A 15,016-nucleotide genomic window follows, 5' to 3' on the forward strand; every position below is an offset into this window, starting at 1 on the left:
GCAGAAAGGAGCTACAACTTGGACACACTTCAAAGGTATTGTTCTTAGTTGTACAAGTTTTGCCTTCATCAATGCTGTGACCATCTCCTGAGCACACACTGCTGGCAATCTGAGCTCCAGCCTGTGGTCAGAGCTCAGCAAGCTCAGTTACTGGAAGAACAATTCTCCTCTGACTGAGGAAGCCCAGAATCAGTTTTGGGACAGAATAAACCCTTTGTGACTCCAGACAGCTCCTTTAACCTCTACGTGATCTCAGTTCACCCCTTTAACTCTTCGGTGTATCATAGATAATGTAAAGATAAGGGCAATCTTTATTTCTGAATGATGTGGTGAGGTGGCACTGCACAGCATTTAGACTCCATATAGAAATGAGGGGCAGATAAGCACCCAAACCTGCAGAGGCACCGTCACCATTACAGTGAGAGGACCCAAAGCCGCATATATCATAAAATCATAGAATCATTTCACTTGGAAGAGACCCTCAAGGTCATCAAGTCCAACCATAACCTAACTCTGGCACTAAACTGTGTCCCTAAGAACCTTATCTATGTGTCTTTTAAACCCCTCCAGGGACAGTGACTCCACCACTGCCCTGGGCAGCCTGTTCCACTGCATCACAACCCTTTCCATCATTTTTCCCCAATATCCAATCTGAACCTCCCCTGGCACAACCTGAGGCCATTTCCTCTCATCCTGTCACCTGTTGCTCGGGAGAAGAGACCAACCCCCTCCACGCTCCAAGCTCCTTTCAGGCAGTTCAGAGATCAGAAGGTCTCCCCTCAGCTCCTGTTCTCCAGGCTGAACCCCCAGGTCCCTCAGCCGCTCCCATCACACTTGTGCTCCATACACGAGCTGACCTGCTCCCTGCTAAAGTGCCCCAAGAGTTTTGCTGCACCCACGAGGGGGCCATATGCAAACTGAGGAGCCCCCAGCACAGAACTGGCTCTGGCCAGGAAGAACTCAGTTGTGTGTCAGTGATGTTAAATTCCCCCAGGACCGACAAGGATGTTTTTTTTTCCTCCTGTGGCAGTGCCAAGATGGATTTCTCCATAAGAACTGCAACATGAGATATGGTGCTTTGCTTTCAGACACTGGTCATGCCTGGTTAGATGATGCAACATCAGCACTTCAGCTTAAATGCTTCACTAATACCTACAGCACTTGGACTAAAAAAAATATAAAATAAAATAAAATAAAATAAAATAAAATAAAATAAAATAAAATAAAATAAAATAAAATAAAATAAAATAAAATAAAATAAAATAAAATAAAATAAAATAAGATATATATATATATTTACACCATCTCCATGTGCTTCATTGCCTGCAATTAAACCATGAGACACCGCTGACATAAAACACACACCCTTCAGCACATGCATGGAAAAGCTTCATTCGCCTTTCACCATTTTAACCTCTATTTTCTCGGTGTTTGGGTTTTCTGTAGTTAAATACCCCGCCCGCGCCTCAGCAACTCCCCTCAGCGGCCGCTCCCGCCCAACCGCCCGTGCCTTGCAAAGGGAGTCTGCCCCGTTGCCATGCGCGATGACACCTCCTCATTCCATTTTTCTCATTGGTTGCTCCGCCGATGACGAAGTGCGCCTCTCTGTGATTGGTATGCGAGCGAGGGCGGTGCGGGCTTTGACTGGTGGCCGAGGAGAAGAGGGGAGCGGGATTGGTTGGGAGGGAAGGGGTGCGCGGTGCATTGTGGGGTGGCGGGCGCGCGTGAAGGGGGTGATGGCGGCGATCGGCGTCCACCTGGGCGCGACTTGCGCCTGCGCCGCCGTCTACAAGGTGAGAGGGGCTGCCGCTCGGCGTCCTGGCCGGGAGAGGGGTGGGCTGGCGTCACCACCTCTGTCCCTTCCCGGCGCCGCGGAGTGCGTGGTGTCCCGGGGCTGCTGACGGGCCGGGCGGGGTCTCTCCACAGGATGGCCGCGCCGACGTGGTCGCCAACGACGCCGGGGACAGGGTCACTCCTGCGGTTGTTGCTTTTTCGGAAAGCGAGGAGGTGAGGCTGCCCTTCTGAGGAGGGGCTTGGGGAGGAGGGGAGCGCGGCCTCTTGCTCGCTGATTGGGTTTTTTTTCTTTTACTTTTTCTTTCAGGTTGTTGGCTTAGCTGCGAAGCAAAGTAGGATAAGAAATATTTCAAACACTGTGGTGAAAGTGAAGCAGATCCTTGGGCGAAGGTAAGAGAACAGGTGTGAAAGGGAAGGTGAGAAGTTCAGTTTTCCTCATTAGAGCTGGTCAATGAAATGTAATCTCAGTACTGATCACAGAATCACAGGATGTCAGGGATTGGAAGGGACCTCGAAAGACCATCCAGTGCGATCCCCCTGCCGGAGCAGGAACACCCAGATGAGGTTACACAGGAAGGTGTCCAAGTGGGTTTGAATGTCTCCAGAGTAGGAGACTCCACAGCCCCCCTGGGCAGCCTGTTCCGGGCTCTGTCACCCTCACTGAGAGGAAGTTTCTTCCCATATTTCAGTAGAACCTCCTGTGTTCCAGTTTGTACCCATTACCCCTTGTCCTGTCATTGGTTGTTACCGAGAAGAGCCTGGCTCCATCCTCATGACACTCACCCTTTACGTATTTATAACTATTAATGTTGTTGAAGGCATTTTAATCTAGTGTGACAGCAGTTAACCTGGCATTGACAGGAGAGTATGTCAGATGCTATAAATTAATTATATTACAGACATCTTACTCTATGTTTCATCCCAGGAGTAAAGAGAACATAAGACATATGGGGAGAGGCTGAGGGAGCTGGGCTTGTTTAGTCTGGAGAAGAGGAGGCTTAGAGGTGAGCTCAGCACTCTCTAGAACTACCTGAAGGGAAGTTGTAGCCAGGTGGGGATTGGTCTCTTCTCCCAGGCAGTCAGCAATAGGACAAGGGGGCATGGGCTTCAACTCTGCCAGGGGAAATTTAGGCTGGATATTAGAAAGCAATTCTTTGCAGAGAGAGTGGTCAGGCATTGGAATGGCTGCCCAGGGAGGTGGTGGACTCGCCGTCCCTGAAGGTTTTTAAACTGAGATTGGACATGGCACTTAGTGCCATGATCTAGTAAACGGACTGGAGTTGGACCAAGGGTTGGACTCGATGATCTCTGAGGTCTTTTCCAACCCAGTCGATTCTGTGATTCTGTGAGATGCATAGTATTTTATGTTTGAATTTGTCTATAAAAATAAAATTGTGAAATTTGGTAACAAGTTGCATATATGCTTTTGATACATAGTTAAGTTTCTTGGTTAAAATGTCTTGTTACCTGCATGTTTTCCTGTGGCTAAAATTGACTGTGGTTTTATTTGCATAAAAGTTGGTATTGTTTTTATTCCAATAGTGAAGCAGATTAATGTAGTGCCTGTCACAATTCTTCAGTTAGTGAAGCTGTGGCAATTTGTACTGGCAGTCACAGTGATACTAGATCTAAACTTCATGGTTTAGGTCTAAAATCAGAGTTGTGACAAAACTTTTCAGTGATAACCTACCTGTGTGTTACAGCCCTTTTCACGGAAAGAAGCTGACAAGATGGGGTTCAGTCTCATTTATTTCTTAGCACTTTTCAGCTGTGCTCCTTTACATAGTCAATAGAGGATTAAGGATAGTCAGCTCACTGCTGTCATGTTATTTTGGTAAATGCAACAAAAGTGCTACTAAAATACTTTGTAATGATTCTGTCTGGGGGATAACAGGTTAAAACTGTGTGGGTTTTGTTTTCCTTTTTTACTAACTAGTAGGTATTTTTTCTATCATTAGTTTGGGGAAAGGGGGTTGAAAGATACCAGCAGTCACAACTGTTGGCTTTTCTTCTCCTGTATAAATGTATCCATAGAGTGGAAATAGGAATTTTGGTTGAAGTATAGCTACAAATGCTGTAAATGTTATAAGGAATATCAGCAAGATGAATCTGTCCAATTACCATATGATTTATATTGTTATTTTCAATTTATCTGGGCAGCTCTGGTGACCCACAGGCAGAGAAATATATTGCAGAAAGCAGGTGTTCAGTGAGTATGATCTAGTTTTTTTTTCTTTTGTTCTCAGAATACTTTGTGTCATTTTATACTGTTCTTCTGGGCATTGTTTGTGCCACACCATGGTTTTGGTCTGTAGTGATCAGCTCTCGTTATAAGACATCCTTTTGCTTCAGTATAGAATGTTTCTCTTTTTGTAAAGCAGAAGAACTTCACTGTGTTCTGACATCTACCATCATAACACAATCCAACAGAAAAATTATGTATAGCTCTTGGCCATTCTCAAAAGGGATGATTCTTAATATATTTGGGTAATAGCATGTTTCTTAGCACTAGTAGAAGAGGCTCAGGTTACAGCACCTCATGATAAAACTGTTTAACCGCTTGATTTAATCTCAGTATTTAATTTGGATAATTTGCTTATTACTAGAAACCTTTTTGCAAAATGAGAGAAAAATTATCCTGGAGAATAGGTTCCTAAGGAAAGAAGTTTCTTTAGGTTTTGACTGTATTGACATACTTATGTAAGTGGTTGCTATTTTTTCTTATGAAATATATAAGCAGGCAAGTACTTTTTTCTAAATGTTGATTTTGTGCTAAGGAAAACTTCTTAATAAAAAAAGTCTGGAGTCTTTATATGAATGTGACTGTCATGTCTGTTGGATAGTACAGGGTTTTTGATAAACATCTTTCTGCATTAGTATTCTACTACAAGAGAATGCTTACACAGTCCAATGCTTTTTGCTTTAAACAGAAACCAAACTTTATCTTTTGTTAATAACCAAATTACATATCTAACATAGGTATGTTGGCTTTACTTACAGGTAATTGAGAAGAATGGAAAACTTCAATATGAAATAGATAATAAACTTATTAACCCAGAAGATGTGGCAAAACTAATTTTCAGTAAAATGAAAGGTATATAATAAGTAAGATCATAACATATTTTAGCTTTTTAAGCTTGCTTCATATTTTTAAGATGTACTGTATTAGTTTTTTGCTTTTAATCAACATGTTCTGCCTATGTTTTTAAACAGAAACTGCTCAGTCTGCATTGGGTTCAGATGTAAATGACGTCGTTATCACTGTACCGTTTGATTTTGGAGAGAATCAGAAAAATGCCCTTGGGTAAGAGGATTAAGATTTTTCTCTTCTTTAATGTGCCTAAAACAGAGAGGCTGGCAGATCAGCAGTGGGGATTCTCCTGCCAGGCTGCAGCTTGTGACTGTCAGTCAAGACATGGGGATGCTATCTGAATGGGAAAGATAGGAAAGCAGGAGATTAAACCCTGACTTTAGAAACTTTTCATGGAATTCACAGTTGTAACCAGAATGAAGTTCTGAATCAACTGAAGTGAGAGGGAATTTTGGTATTGTCAAGGATAGCATGTCATTTCAGATGTGGTTCTTCAGTGTCCCCTTTGACATGCAAATAGTTCCATAATTTCCCATCGCTTCATACAACAATACTCCCCAAACCAAGTAGCATTACGTGACTTCATTGAGGACCGTTTTGTCAGCAGATGTGGAATACTGTACAGTATTCTACCTGGAAGTTCTGTTTGGAAAAACTTCTGCTGGGAAAGTTCCTCTATACGAAAACATAAGTAGACTTAAGGTTGTGTGTCACTGGCAGCATCCATTTCTACTTTCTGATGTGTAGAAGCCCTTACATTTATCTGTCATTAAATACTTAAAACGTGCTTAGAGTTGGCCATAAAACATTAGCGAGCTGGATATTTGAAGAATGTGTGATGAAACTTATTGCTTTGGCATACAAGTTTTAAAATAACTTCCAAGTGGAGGAAATTACTTGCATGGCAGTCCCATGGTTACTGAAGTTTCAAGAAAGCTTATAAAGAAAATATTAGAAGTGAGGTATGGTGACTTGATTAGGAAGTAAGAGCAATTTTCCTAACATGACATCTGGTGACATAATGCACCACGAACTTTAAATGCCACACCTGAAGATAAGTTACCAAGTTTGATTGAGGGTGGGATTTTTCATCTTGTATTTTAGAGGGGCTTCGCTTCTTTATTTTTTTTAATGGGTTATGTAGACAGATACATCAGTGGTTTCTTTGGCAATAAGCACCCAGTAGATCCATCTACCCGAAGAACATAGTAGCAACTGAACTTATCGATACCTTTCTTTTCCAGTCACTTTGCCTTGTTAATACCACGCTGTAACCAAGTTCTGAATTGTTGGCATGTGTAGTTCAGATCAACCTTAATAGCGCGTGTGACTATAGTGAAATCATCGAAGTAAAAAGAAATGCTGTTATGCCTTATCACAGGGAAGCAGCTGCAGCTGCTGGGTTTAATGTTTTGAGATTAATTCATGAACCGTCTGCAGCTCTCCTGGCTTACGGAATTGGCCAAGATTCACCCACTGGGAAAAGGTAAAATCCTAATATTTTACTACTTAAATTTAAGTTGCTGTACTTAAATTCTGAGAGATCCTAAAGGAGGGAATTCTGTGTTGCCTTAGCAGTCAACACAAAATTAATGATTTGAGGCTTGTTTTTCTTTTTTCTCACAATAAAGCAAATAACAATTTGGAAGTTGTAGATCCATAGTGTTTTAAATCCCTTTGTTCTGTTTTTTATTGTTTTAGAATTGTCTTTAAAGATTTGTCCCCAGATTCTGTCTTGCTCTTTAATGAGCTGATTGTCTTGAAGAAAAATGCATCCTTTCTTAAACAGATGTTGGCATAGCCATATTTTAATTGTGGGAGCTGGAGTGATTTTAAATATGCCAGAGGAACTAAAGCTGAGTTCCTGGGTTCAGTAGGTGCATTGGGTTTCCCTTATGAATATTCCGTGACAAAACTGATTAAAACATGCAGTACATTATGTGGTGGTCATATTTTTAGAAAATGTGTCAAAGTAAATGGAATTTTAGATGGCTTATTAATACTACTTTCTTTTTTTACCATGGCAGCAATGTGTTGGTCTATAAACTTGGTGGAACATCGCTTTCTATCACAGTTATAGAAGTAAACAGTGGAATATATCGTGTGCTTGCTACAAACACGGATGATAGCATTGGTGGAGTTTGCTTCACAGAAGCTCTAGCACAACACTTAGCTTCTGAATTTCAGAGGTATGTTTTGAATTCCAAGAGGGTCACTGTTAGGACAAGGACTTCATCAGATTGTCCGATCTAGCAGACTAGACTGTCTGCAAGTGAAATGGTTCAAATAAATATATTAAAGGAAAAATCGCTTTTTGGGGCCAAGAAGGAAGACTGGGAAACACTTGCTTTTGGATCAATGCTGCCTGACGTCAGTGTTGAGCTGTAGGGGCTCAGCTATGAACTGTTCTGTGTTTTGAGTGATGTACATGACTACTCCGTTCAGTCACAAGCTTTTGGGGTGGCTGGGAATTTACTTGCTTGGGTTTTGTTGTTTTTTCTTGTTGGCATGAAGGACCATGGTGGGGTTTGGGTCATCAGACTGTATGGCGCCTGAGTTATCAGTCTGTATGGTGCCTCATCCTGTGATGAACAAAAATGAACAAATGCTTTACCATTAGTGATCTTGAGGTGCTCAGTTGCATACTATCACAGAAAGAGACTTTTTGGGTGAAATATGCTATTTTGTTGACATGTCTAACATTCTGTGTTGTATTTCTTCTTAATCTGTGGTTAAAATTGGGCCTTTTCTTGCAGTCACAGGCTTTGTTCAGCTGAGGAACTCTTTAGAAGGACTTAAATCTGTATGATAAACACTAATGCCTGAGTTCAGGCTGCCTCTATAGAATGCTCTTTAGTTGAAATTGGAATAAGCACTTCTGTTCTTTGCAGGCTTTCAGTAGTGTCATTGTAGATTATAATAAAATGTCATCAGAAAAAGTTCAATAGCTTTAGCGTGGTTTTCCTTTGAGAAAGTTAACGCTGTCACTCAAGTGCCTGTCTTTCTAAACTGATATTCCTTCTCTTTTTTAAATGTAGATCTTGCAAACATGATATTAGAGGAAATCCCAGAGCCATGATGAAGTTAATGAACAGCGCTGATGTTGCAAAGCACTCGTTATCAACCCTGGGAAGTGCAAACTGTTTTGTAGATTCATTGTATGATGGATTGGATTTTGATTGTAATGTGTCCAGGTAAAGCAAATCTTGAAGTTACTGCTTCTATATAAAACTACGCTTGAAATATTTTTAGGTTGGACTCTTTAAATAAGCTACAGAATTACAGGAGTCATGGAAGTCTTGAAGTTGCCTCTTGACAGCTGGAGTAGCAGGAGGCTTTCTGTCTGTTTATACTGTGGTGTTCTACTCTTGCTTTTCTTTCTTGGGATGATCTCTTAATGAGATATATAGGTAATTTTGATTATTCTTTCAGTCAGCAGCAGCTTTAGCAAAATGAAATAGACTTTTCAATTCCAGAACTCTGTATCCACTGCTGGAGCAGTTGGGTCTGGTAAAATAAGGCACAATATGTTTCTAAGTGTGAGAAGCAATTCTGTGTGTGACTTGTTTTGTCTCAGTTTTGGATAAGGATGCCCATCCTGTGGATTAGTGTTGCAGAATTTGACTTGCTGTATTTGTACAGAGTAAAAGTTTTTCAAGCTTGAAAGAACCCAAAGCAACACAAGTTGTTTTTTCAGTTTGCTTAACTTACACCCTGTGTGCAAATCAGGACAAAGCTTGCTTTGCCTTTGAAAATTCAAGAGGTACACTTGAGTCTTTGTGTCTCCATTTTAAAGAGAATGAAGAGGTTTGAGGATTTTTGCCCCCCACCCCCCCCCTTTTTTTTCTCACATATGGGTCAGGACAACAATACTGTATTTTCGCTAGAGTACACTGAAGAATGAATGAATGTGTGCTCTATGTAGGTATTAATGATGCAATCAACAGCACAGATATTTTCACAACAGCAACAAAAAAATCATTTCTTCAAGATTAATAATTGGGAAATGAGTTTGTTTGGTGTTGGTTTTGGTTTTTGTGTTTTTTTATTTTTTAATCAGTACCAGGTTTAGCTAAAGAACCAAAGTATATTCTAAAAATTAACTTTTTTCCATTTCAGGTATTTTTCTTTAATGTATGAGGTCACATTTATTTAATTTTTTGTGTTTTCTTCTAGGGCCAGGTTTGAACTAATCTGTTCTTCACTTTTTACTAAATGTATAGAAGCAATTAAAAAGCTCTTGGAGCAAGTTGGATTTACAGCAGATGATATTAATAAGGTAATAATAGAAACCATTTGTCTGTAATATGCTTCTAAGTCCACAAGAAAAATATTTATGGGGCCTGTTCTCCTTCCAGACCAAGACTATTTCATGGTGCTTAAGCGTTTTTTGCTCAGATCCAAAAAAGTGCATAGACGCAAGATCTTCAGAATTCCCATCTTTGCTTTGATTTTGGTTACTTGAAGTTAAATGTAAGGTGGAGTTGGAGTCAATGATGCTTTTACTGCTGCATATTGAGTAAATGGTAGAGGATTAGTCTCCATTTGATCTGTTTGTATAACTCTTGGAACAGCCAAGGAGTACAGTCTTTAATTTTAGTATATAGACTTTCTTCTGCCTTTGCTTTGGATGGGGTTTGCTGACACTTTTGAAGAGACCTTGAGTTTCAACTTTTTTGCCTTAGGAGCTGAACAAATCATGTAGTGTCTGCTTGGTGCCTGTGTTCCTCCTAGTTAGCTTAAAAAAAAAAACAACATAAAAACACATTAGATGCCAAGCCAGAGTGTTTTAATGCCAAAGATGGTGAGTAAATTAGCAAACATTACTAGTGTCACTCATGTTTTTTTTTTGCTTTGCTATAAGCAAGTAACTTCATCTCAACTTCTGTGCATCTGCGTGGCAAATAGCGCTGCATTTATTATTGGTGGAATTGGCATGTAAATTCTGTGGCAAAAGTTAGTTGGCACTTTCAATGATACTTCATGCTATTTCAGACTCTTTGTGTTTGCTGTGTCACATCTGAGTTTCACTGGTAGGATAACGAAGTATCCCCAGACAGTGTTCAGGGAACATCTGGGGTTTTTTTTCCTGGTGGTGGCACTTGTTAAGTGGCCCAATGTGCTGTCCTCTCAGGCCTAAATGCTTGCAGGAGGATACACTTTAAATGTAAAAATAAAAGAACTGAATTTAGAACTCTTAAGTAAAAGAGGGGAGATTCAGGCTAGGCTTGAGGAAGAAATGTTTTACACTGAGGGTGGTGAAACACTGGCCCAGGTTGCCCAGAGAGGTGGTGGATGAACCATCCCTGGAGACATCCCAGGCCAGGCTGGACGGGGCTCTGAGCAACCTGATCTGGGTGAAGATGTCCCTGCTTATGGCAGGGTTGGACTAGATGAGCTTTGAAGGTCCTTTCCAACCCAAACTATTCTATGATTCTTTGTTTTCCATGAAGAAAAGTGGGGATTAGCTTTGTTTCCAGATCTGGTTGACCTCTAAGAAGAAAATGGTTTTTAAGGTTTTTTTTCCTTGCACGAAGTCCAGTAACTGGCAGCTGGTTGTCAGTGACATCCCTCAGGATTTAATGCTGGGGCTAATACCATTTAATGTCTCTGTTAAGATGGATGGTGGGGTAGCATGTGCTCTCAGCAAGCTTGCAGACAGCGGCACAATGAGGGGAGCAGTCAGTAGGACCGCTATTTGGAGCGATTGAAAAAGGTGAGATAAATGTTTGGAGAAGAACATTATGAACATCAACAAAGGCAAATGCAGAGTCTGGCATCTAGGATAGAATAATCCCGTACAGCAGGACAGGGTAGGGGTTGCTAGAAAACAGCTTTGCAGGAAAAGATGTGAGGATTCTAATAGCAAGTTTAAGAACGCCAGCCGCATGCTGGACTGTAACAGCAAGGGTGTAGCCATGGGCGTAGGAAAGCGTTTGTTTCCCTCTTTGGCACTTGGACAGTGTCCAGATACAATCTCATTGTTTTGAGGCTTCACAGGAGAGGAAAGGTACTGACTTAGAGAGCCAGTCCAGTTGGAGGATGAGATGGGTTGAGGCTGGAGCAAATGATGTGTTACACAAAGAGAGGCCAAGAGAGATGGGTTTGCTCAGCCCTAAGAAGAGGAGGCTCAGGGGAGACTTGTGGTGCATGACTGAGTGGCAGGCAGCACAAGTTGCAACATGGGGAAATCTAAGATACCAAGAAAATAATGTGTAGTGTGAGGGTGATCAAACACTAAAACAAGCACCCGCAGAGCCTGTGGAATCTGTGTCTGTGGAGATAAGGTCCTAAGCAGCCTCTTGTAACTGGTCTATTCTGGGCAGGGGACTGGGCAAGATGATTGCTGGAAGTCAGTTCCAACCTGATGTTATTTTATGATTAATTCCTCAATTTTTTTAAATGATACTACATCTATCTGATGTTTACGATAAGAAACACTTTTTAAAGATACCATTTCAAACTTTAAGCTATGTCCTTTAATTTCAAGTACTAGAAGTCAAGCAAAGATGGCATCAACTTTTATTTTTATTTCAACAGCTACCAATGATAAAATATCCTGCAGCAGTTTTCAGGTATTTCAGGTTGTGACCTGTCTGTTTTATCTGTCAGAAGAAAGATTTGAAATCAAGGCATGTTTTCCAGGTAGTTCTGTGCGGTGGGTCTGCTCGAATCCCGAAGCTACAGCAGCTGATCAAAGACATTTTCCCAAATGTGGAATTACTGAATTCAATTCCTCCAGACGAAGTTATTCCCATTGGTGCCGCCATAGAGGCAGGAATCCTGCTAGGGAGAGAGAACCCTTTGTTAGAAGAAGAAGCGCTGTTTATTGAGTGTTCCGCTAAAGATATTCTCCTTAAGGTGAGACTTATTTTACTTAAAAATTCTACTTGTGCTGTATGATCATTGCAGAACTTATGCATGATTGATGTTAGAGAAACAGTGTTGGTTTATTATTAATTCTACAGACTGGCTATAGATTGGCAGTGTTTGATAACTTGGGCTTATTGACAAAAACAAGACAGGAAAAACTGCTTGATTTTTTAAGGGGAGATAGACTGCATCTTCGTTATAAGAGCTGGACTTTTTCATTTATTCATAGGAATATAAATTATTGTTTTCCTTGCTGTGATGGTAGATGTGGCAGAGAGAATGTATTTTTAATTTCTTTTCTCACGGAGCACTGTTGTAATGCTTGTAGCTCACTAAACTACTTAGAGAAAGGCGTGAACATTTTTTTCTTCTTTTTAAAGGGAGTAGATGAGTCAGGGGCTGACAGATTCACAGTGCTGTTTCCATCAGGGACACCATTACCAGCTCGAAGGCAGCACACCCTGCATGCTCCTGGAAACACTTCCTCTGTGTGCCTTGAACTATATGAGTCATCGGGGAAAAGTCCCATGAATGAAGAGGGTAAATTTGCACAGGTGAGTGTTTACACATTCATAGGCACTTGTTAATATCAACCACTTGGAAATCAAGTGGATTTAAAAAATAAAAATGAACCAATGCCACCCCTACCAAAACTTGTTGTTAAAAATTAGAGTGATGTGTGTCTCTTTGGAACAGTCTTTTAAGCGTTCTTTTATAAAGGTGTTATGAAATACTGAAGCGCTTTTTAAAGAAATCAAAGTTTCCCGTTTGAATTTTTAAATGGCTTCTGGGTTTGATGTTTGGCAGTACTGTATAAGCTCACCTGCGATGAGAGATCATAACCAGTCATTCCAATAGTACCCATATCTCTGATGTTTTAGAAATAAAACTGCTGGACGTAATGATGTAGCTAGTGTATTTACTGCTGATTTTTTTTTTTTTTTTTATCTTCCTTAGATTGGGCAGGATCTTCGTATCAAATAGCATAAATTTATTTTTCACAGTGGGAAGGTGATAAGATTAAATTAGCACCCAATAAAAATGTATTATTCAGGAGTCAACGTATTGAGAGAGAACACAGCTTGTGTGAAACAGTGATGATGTCCTCACCCTGGCTTCAGTGCACGTACAGCATCAGGGAGGGGGCAGATGTGGCTGAAATGGATGGAATACTTGAGAAAATGGTTATTCCACCTTAGTCCTGCCCAAAGATCTCTCAGGGGATAGGGAAAGGATGTTAACTAATAATTACAGAACTGATCCAAAGTCAAAGAACGTGGTCAGCTCTTGCTGTAGTCTGTGGTAATTGTGGGAACTCCAGCTACTTTAATGATAGACTCTGACACAAAACCCCTGAAACAGTGGTGCAAATCTATGTAGTTTTAGCTATTTGCTCTTCAGATTATGTCAACTGGAGCAACGCTTTGGTGTTGAATTATTGGTATGAGATGCTAAACAGCATGAATTGCACACCTCAGCTATTGTGTCACTTCCATTAAACTGCTGTGCAAGGATTTAGAGAACTTCATAATTTGACTTTTTTTTTTTTTCCTAATAGATTGTACTCCAGGATTTAGATAAAAAAGAGGATGGCCTACATGATATACTAACTGTTCTCACTATGAAAAGGTACCTATAATATTTATTATTCTGCTGTTTAACTTGCTATGTCACAATTCTGACAAGCAGTCCTTCCTCCTGCTACAGAGTGTTTAATTTTGTGTTGAGAAATTTCAGCATTTCATTGCATACAGGGCTGTGTCCTAGGAGGGGTAAATTCTTTAGAAATGTGGGTTTTATGCAGTACCTTCTGTGCTTTCATTGCTTGATTCCTAAATAAATGAAACAACACAGTTGTAAAAGTTATTTTTAGCAATTTTTGAACTGTTGATCAGTCTAACCTTACTTGAGAGCAGCCAGTGCTTATCTGTTGGTGGCTGTTACTCTGAGTTCTTAGTAAATCTTTTAAAATTTAAATAATATTACTGCATATTCTATTTACAAACCTGTACTAAATAAACTTAGAATATTTAAACATGTTGCTGAATCTGTTCCACCTAATGTAGAGAAGATATATGCTTTAGTGGAGAGCAAGAAGTGCTTATCTAAATACCCAATAAACTTAATTTCATAAATCAATTTAATCTATGTTGAAGCACGTCGTTCCCTGGGTAATTGGTGCTAATCTGTCTCCTTTTCTCTGCATGAAGACTGTTGTTTATCCTTTATGGAACATGCAGTAAAGTACTTAATGTTGTGTTGAGATAGTCCTAAATATACTTTTCTCTTTTATCTAGGGATGGGTCATTACACGTTACCTGCACAGATCAGGATACTGGAAAGTGTGAAATCATCACGGTTGAAGTGGCATCATAGTCTCTTTTGAAAGGCGGCATTTTTCTAAGTTGATTTTTGTCTCCTGTTGACTTTTCTGCCAAAGTGACAACTCTCTCTGAGATGTCTCTAATGATTCTTAGGAGGCTGGAATAAACTGAAGTGAAACATTAATTTGCCACTGGGTCAGTGTGGAGTGGAGAGCATGGTGCAAAACATTAATTTAGACATGGCAGACAGCAGAGCACTGAATTATCAGCACCTGATTTTAAAAAAATGCAGGACTTTTTTTTTTTTCCCCGGAGTTATTGTAAGATAGTTTTGTTGTATTGCCTGAAAAATGTGTGTAAGGGTTATATGTGACTATTTATGTTACTAATAAAATACGGGGTTTTTTAATGCATATCACGGTATCTTCCTTTCTGTGTGCCACTGTTCTAATCTGTATGTCATCATATATTTGTTTGGATATAAGGTGGCAGTTCTTTTAATTTCAGGTAGGGAAGTAATAGGCCGCACATTAGGCTGAGACCCTCAAATCCTGTAACTACACTTGCCTGCTCCATCTCCTAAGGGGCAAGAGTTCAGCCCTGAGGGCCAGATAGAATCATGGAATTGATGAGGTTGGAAAAGACCTTTAAGATTGAGTTCAACTGTAAACTTAACGTGGCCAAGTCCATCACTGTTTTCCCTAAGCACCACATCTGCATGTCTCTTAAACACCTCCAGGGACAGTGACTCCATCATTTCCCTGGGCAGCCTGTTCCAATGCCTGACAACCCTGAGCCTGTAGCGCTGCCTGGAGTTGTGACCCAAGGGCGGGACCTGGCACTTGGTCTTGTTTAACCTCATACAATTAGCCTCAGCCCATCGACTAGCCAGTCCAGATCCCTCTGTATGTCCATTCTACACTCCAGCCCAACT

General features: G+C 40.5%; 1 protein-coding gene across 1 annotated transcript; it reads left to right on the top strand.

Moving 5' to 3' along the window:
- Positions 1-1,659: 1,659 nt before the first annotated feature.
- HSPA14 (heat shock protein family A (Hsp70) member 14) lies at positions 1,660-14,495 on the top strand. Its single transcript, XM_082043059.1, has 14 exons — positions 1,660-1,793; positions 1,927-2,007; positions 2,102-2,184; positions 3,955-4,003; positions 4,795-4,888; positions 5,008-5,098; positions 6,267-6,371; positions 6,913-7,074; positions 7,924-8,079; positions 9,062-9,164; positions 11,531-11,746; positions 12,139-12,312; positions 13,317-13,387; positions 14,056-14,495. The coding sequence occupies exons 1-14, from the start codon at positions 1,737-1,739 to the stop codon at positions 14,132-14,134; spliced, it is 1,521 nt and encodes a 506-aa protein (XP_081899185.1). The 5' UTR covers positions 1,660-1,736; the 3' UTR covers positions 14,135-14,495.
- Positions 14,496-15,016: the final 521 nt, after the last annotated feature.

Source organism: Streptopelia decaocto (assembly GCF_964273445.1).
Source record: "Streptopelia decaocto genome assembly, chromosome: 1".
Lineage (NCBI taxonomy): Eukaryota > Metazoa > Chordata > Aves > Columbiformes > Columbidae > Streptopelia > Streptopelia decaocto.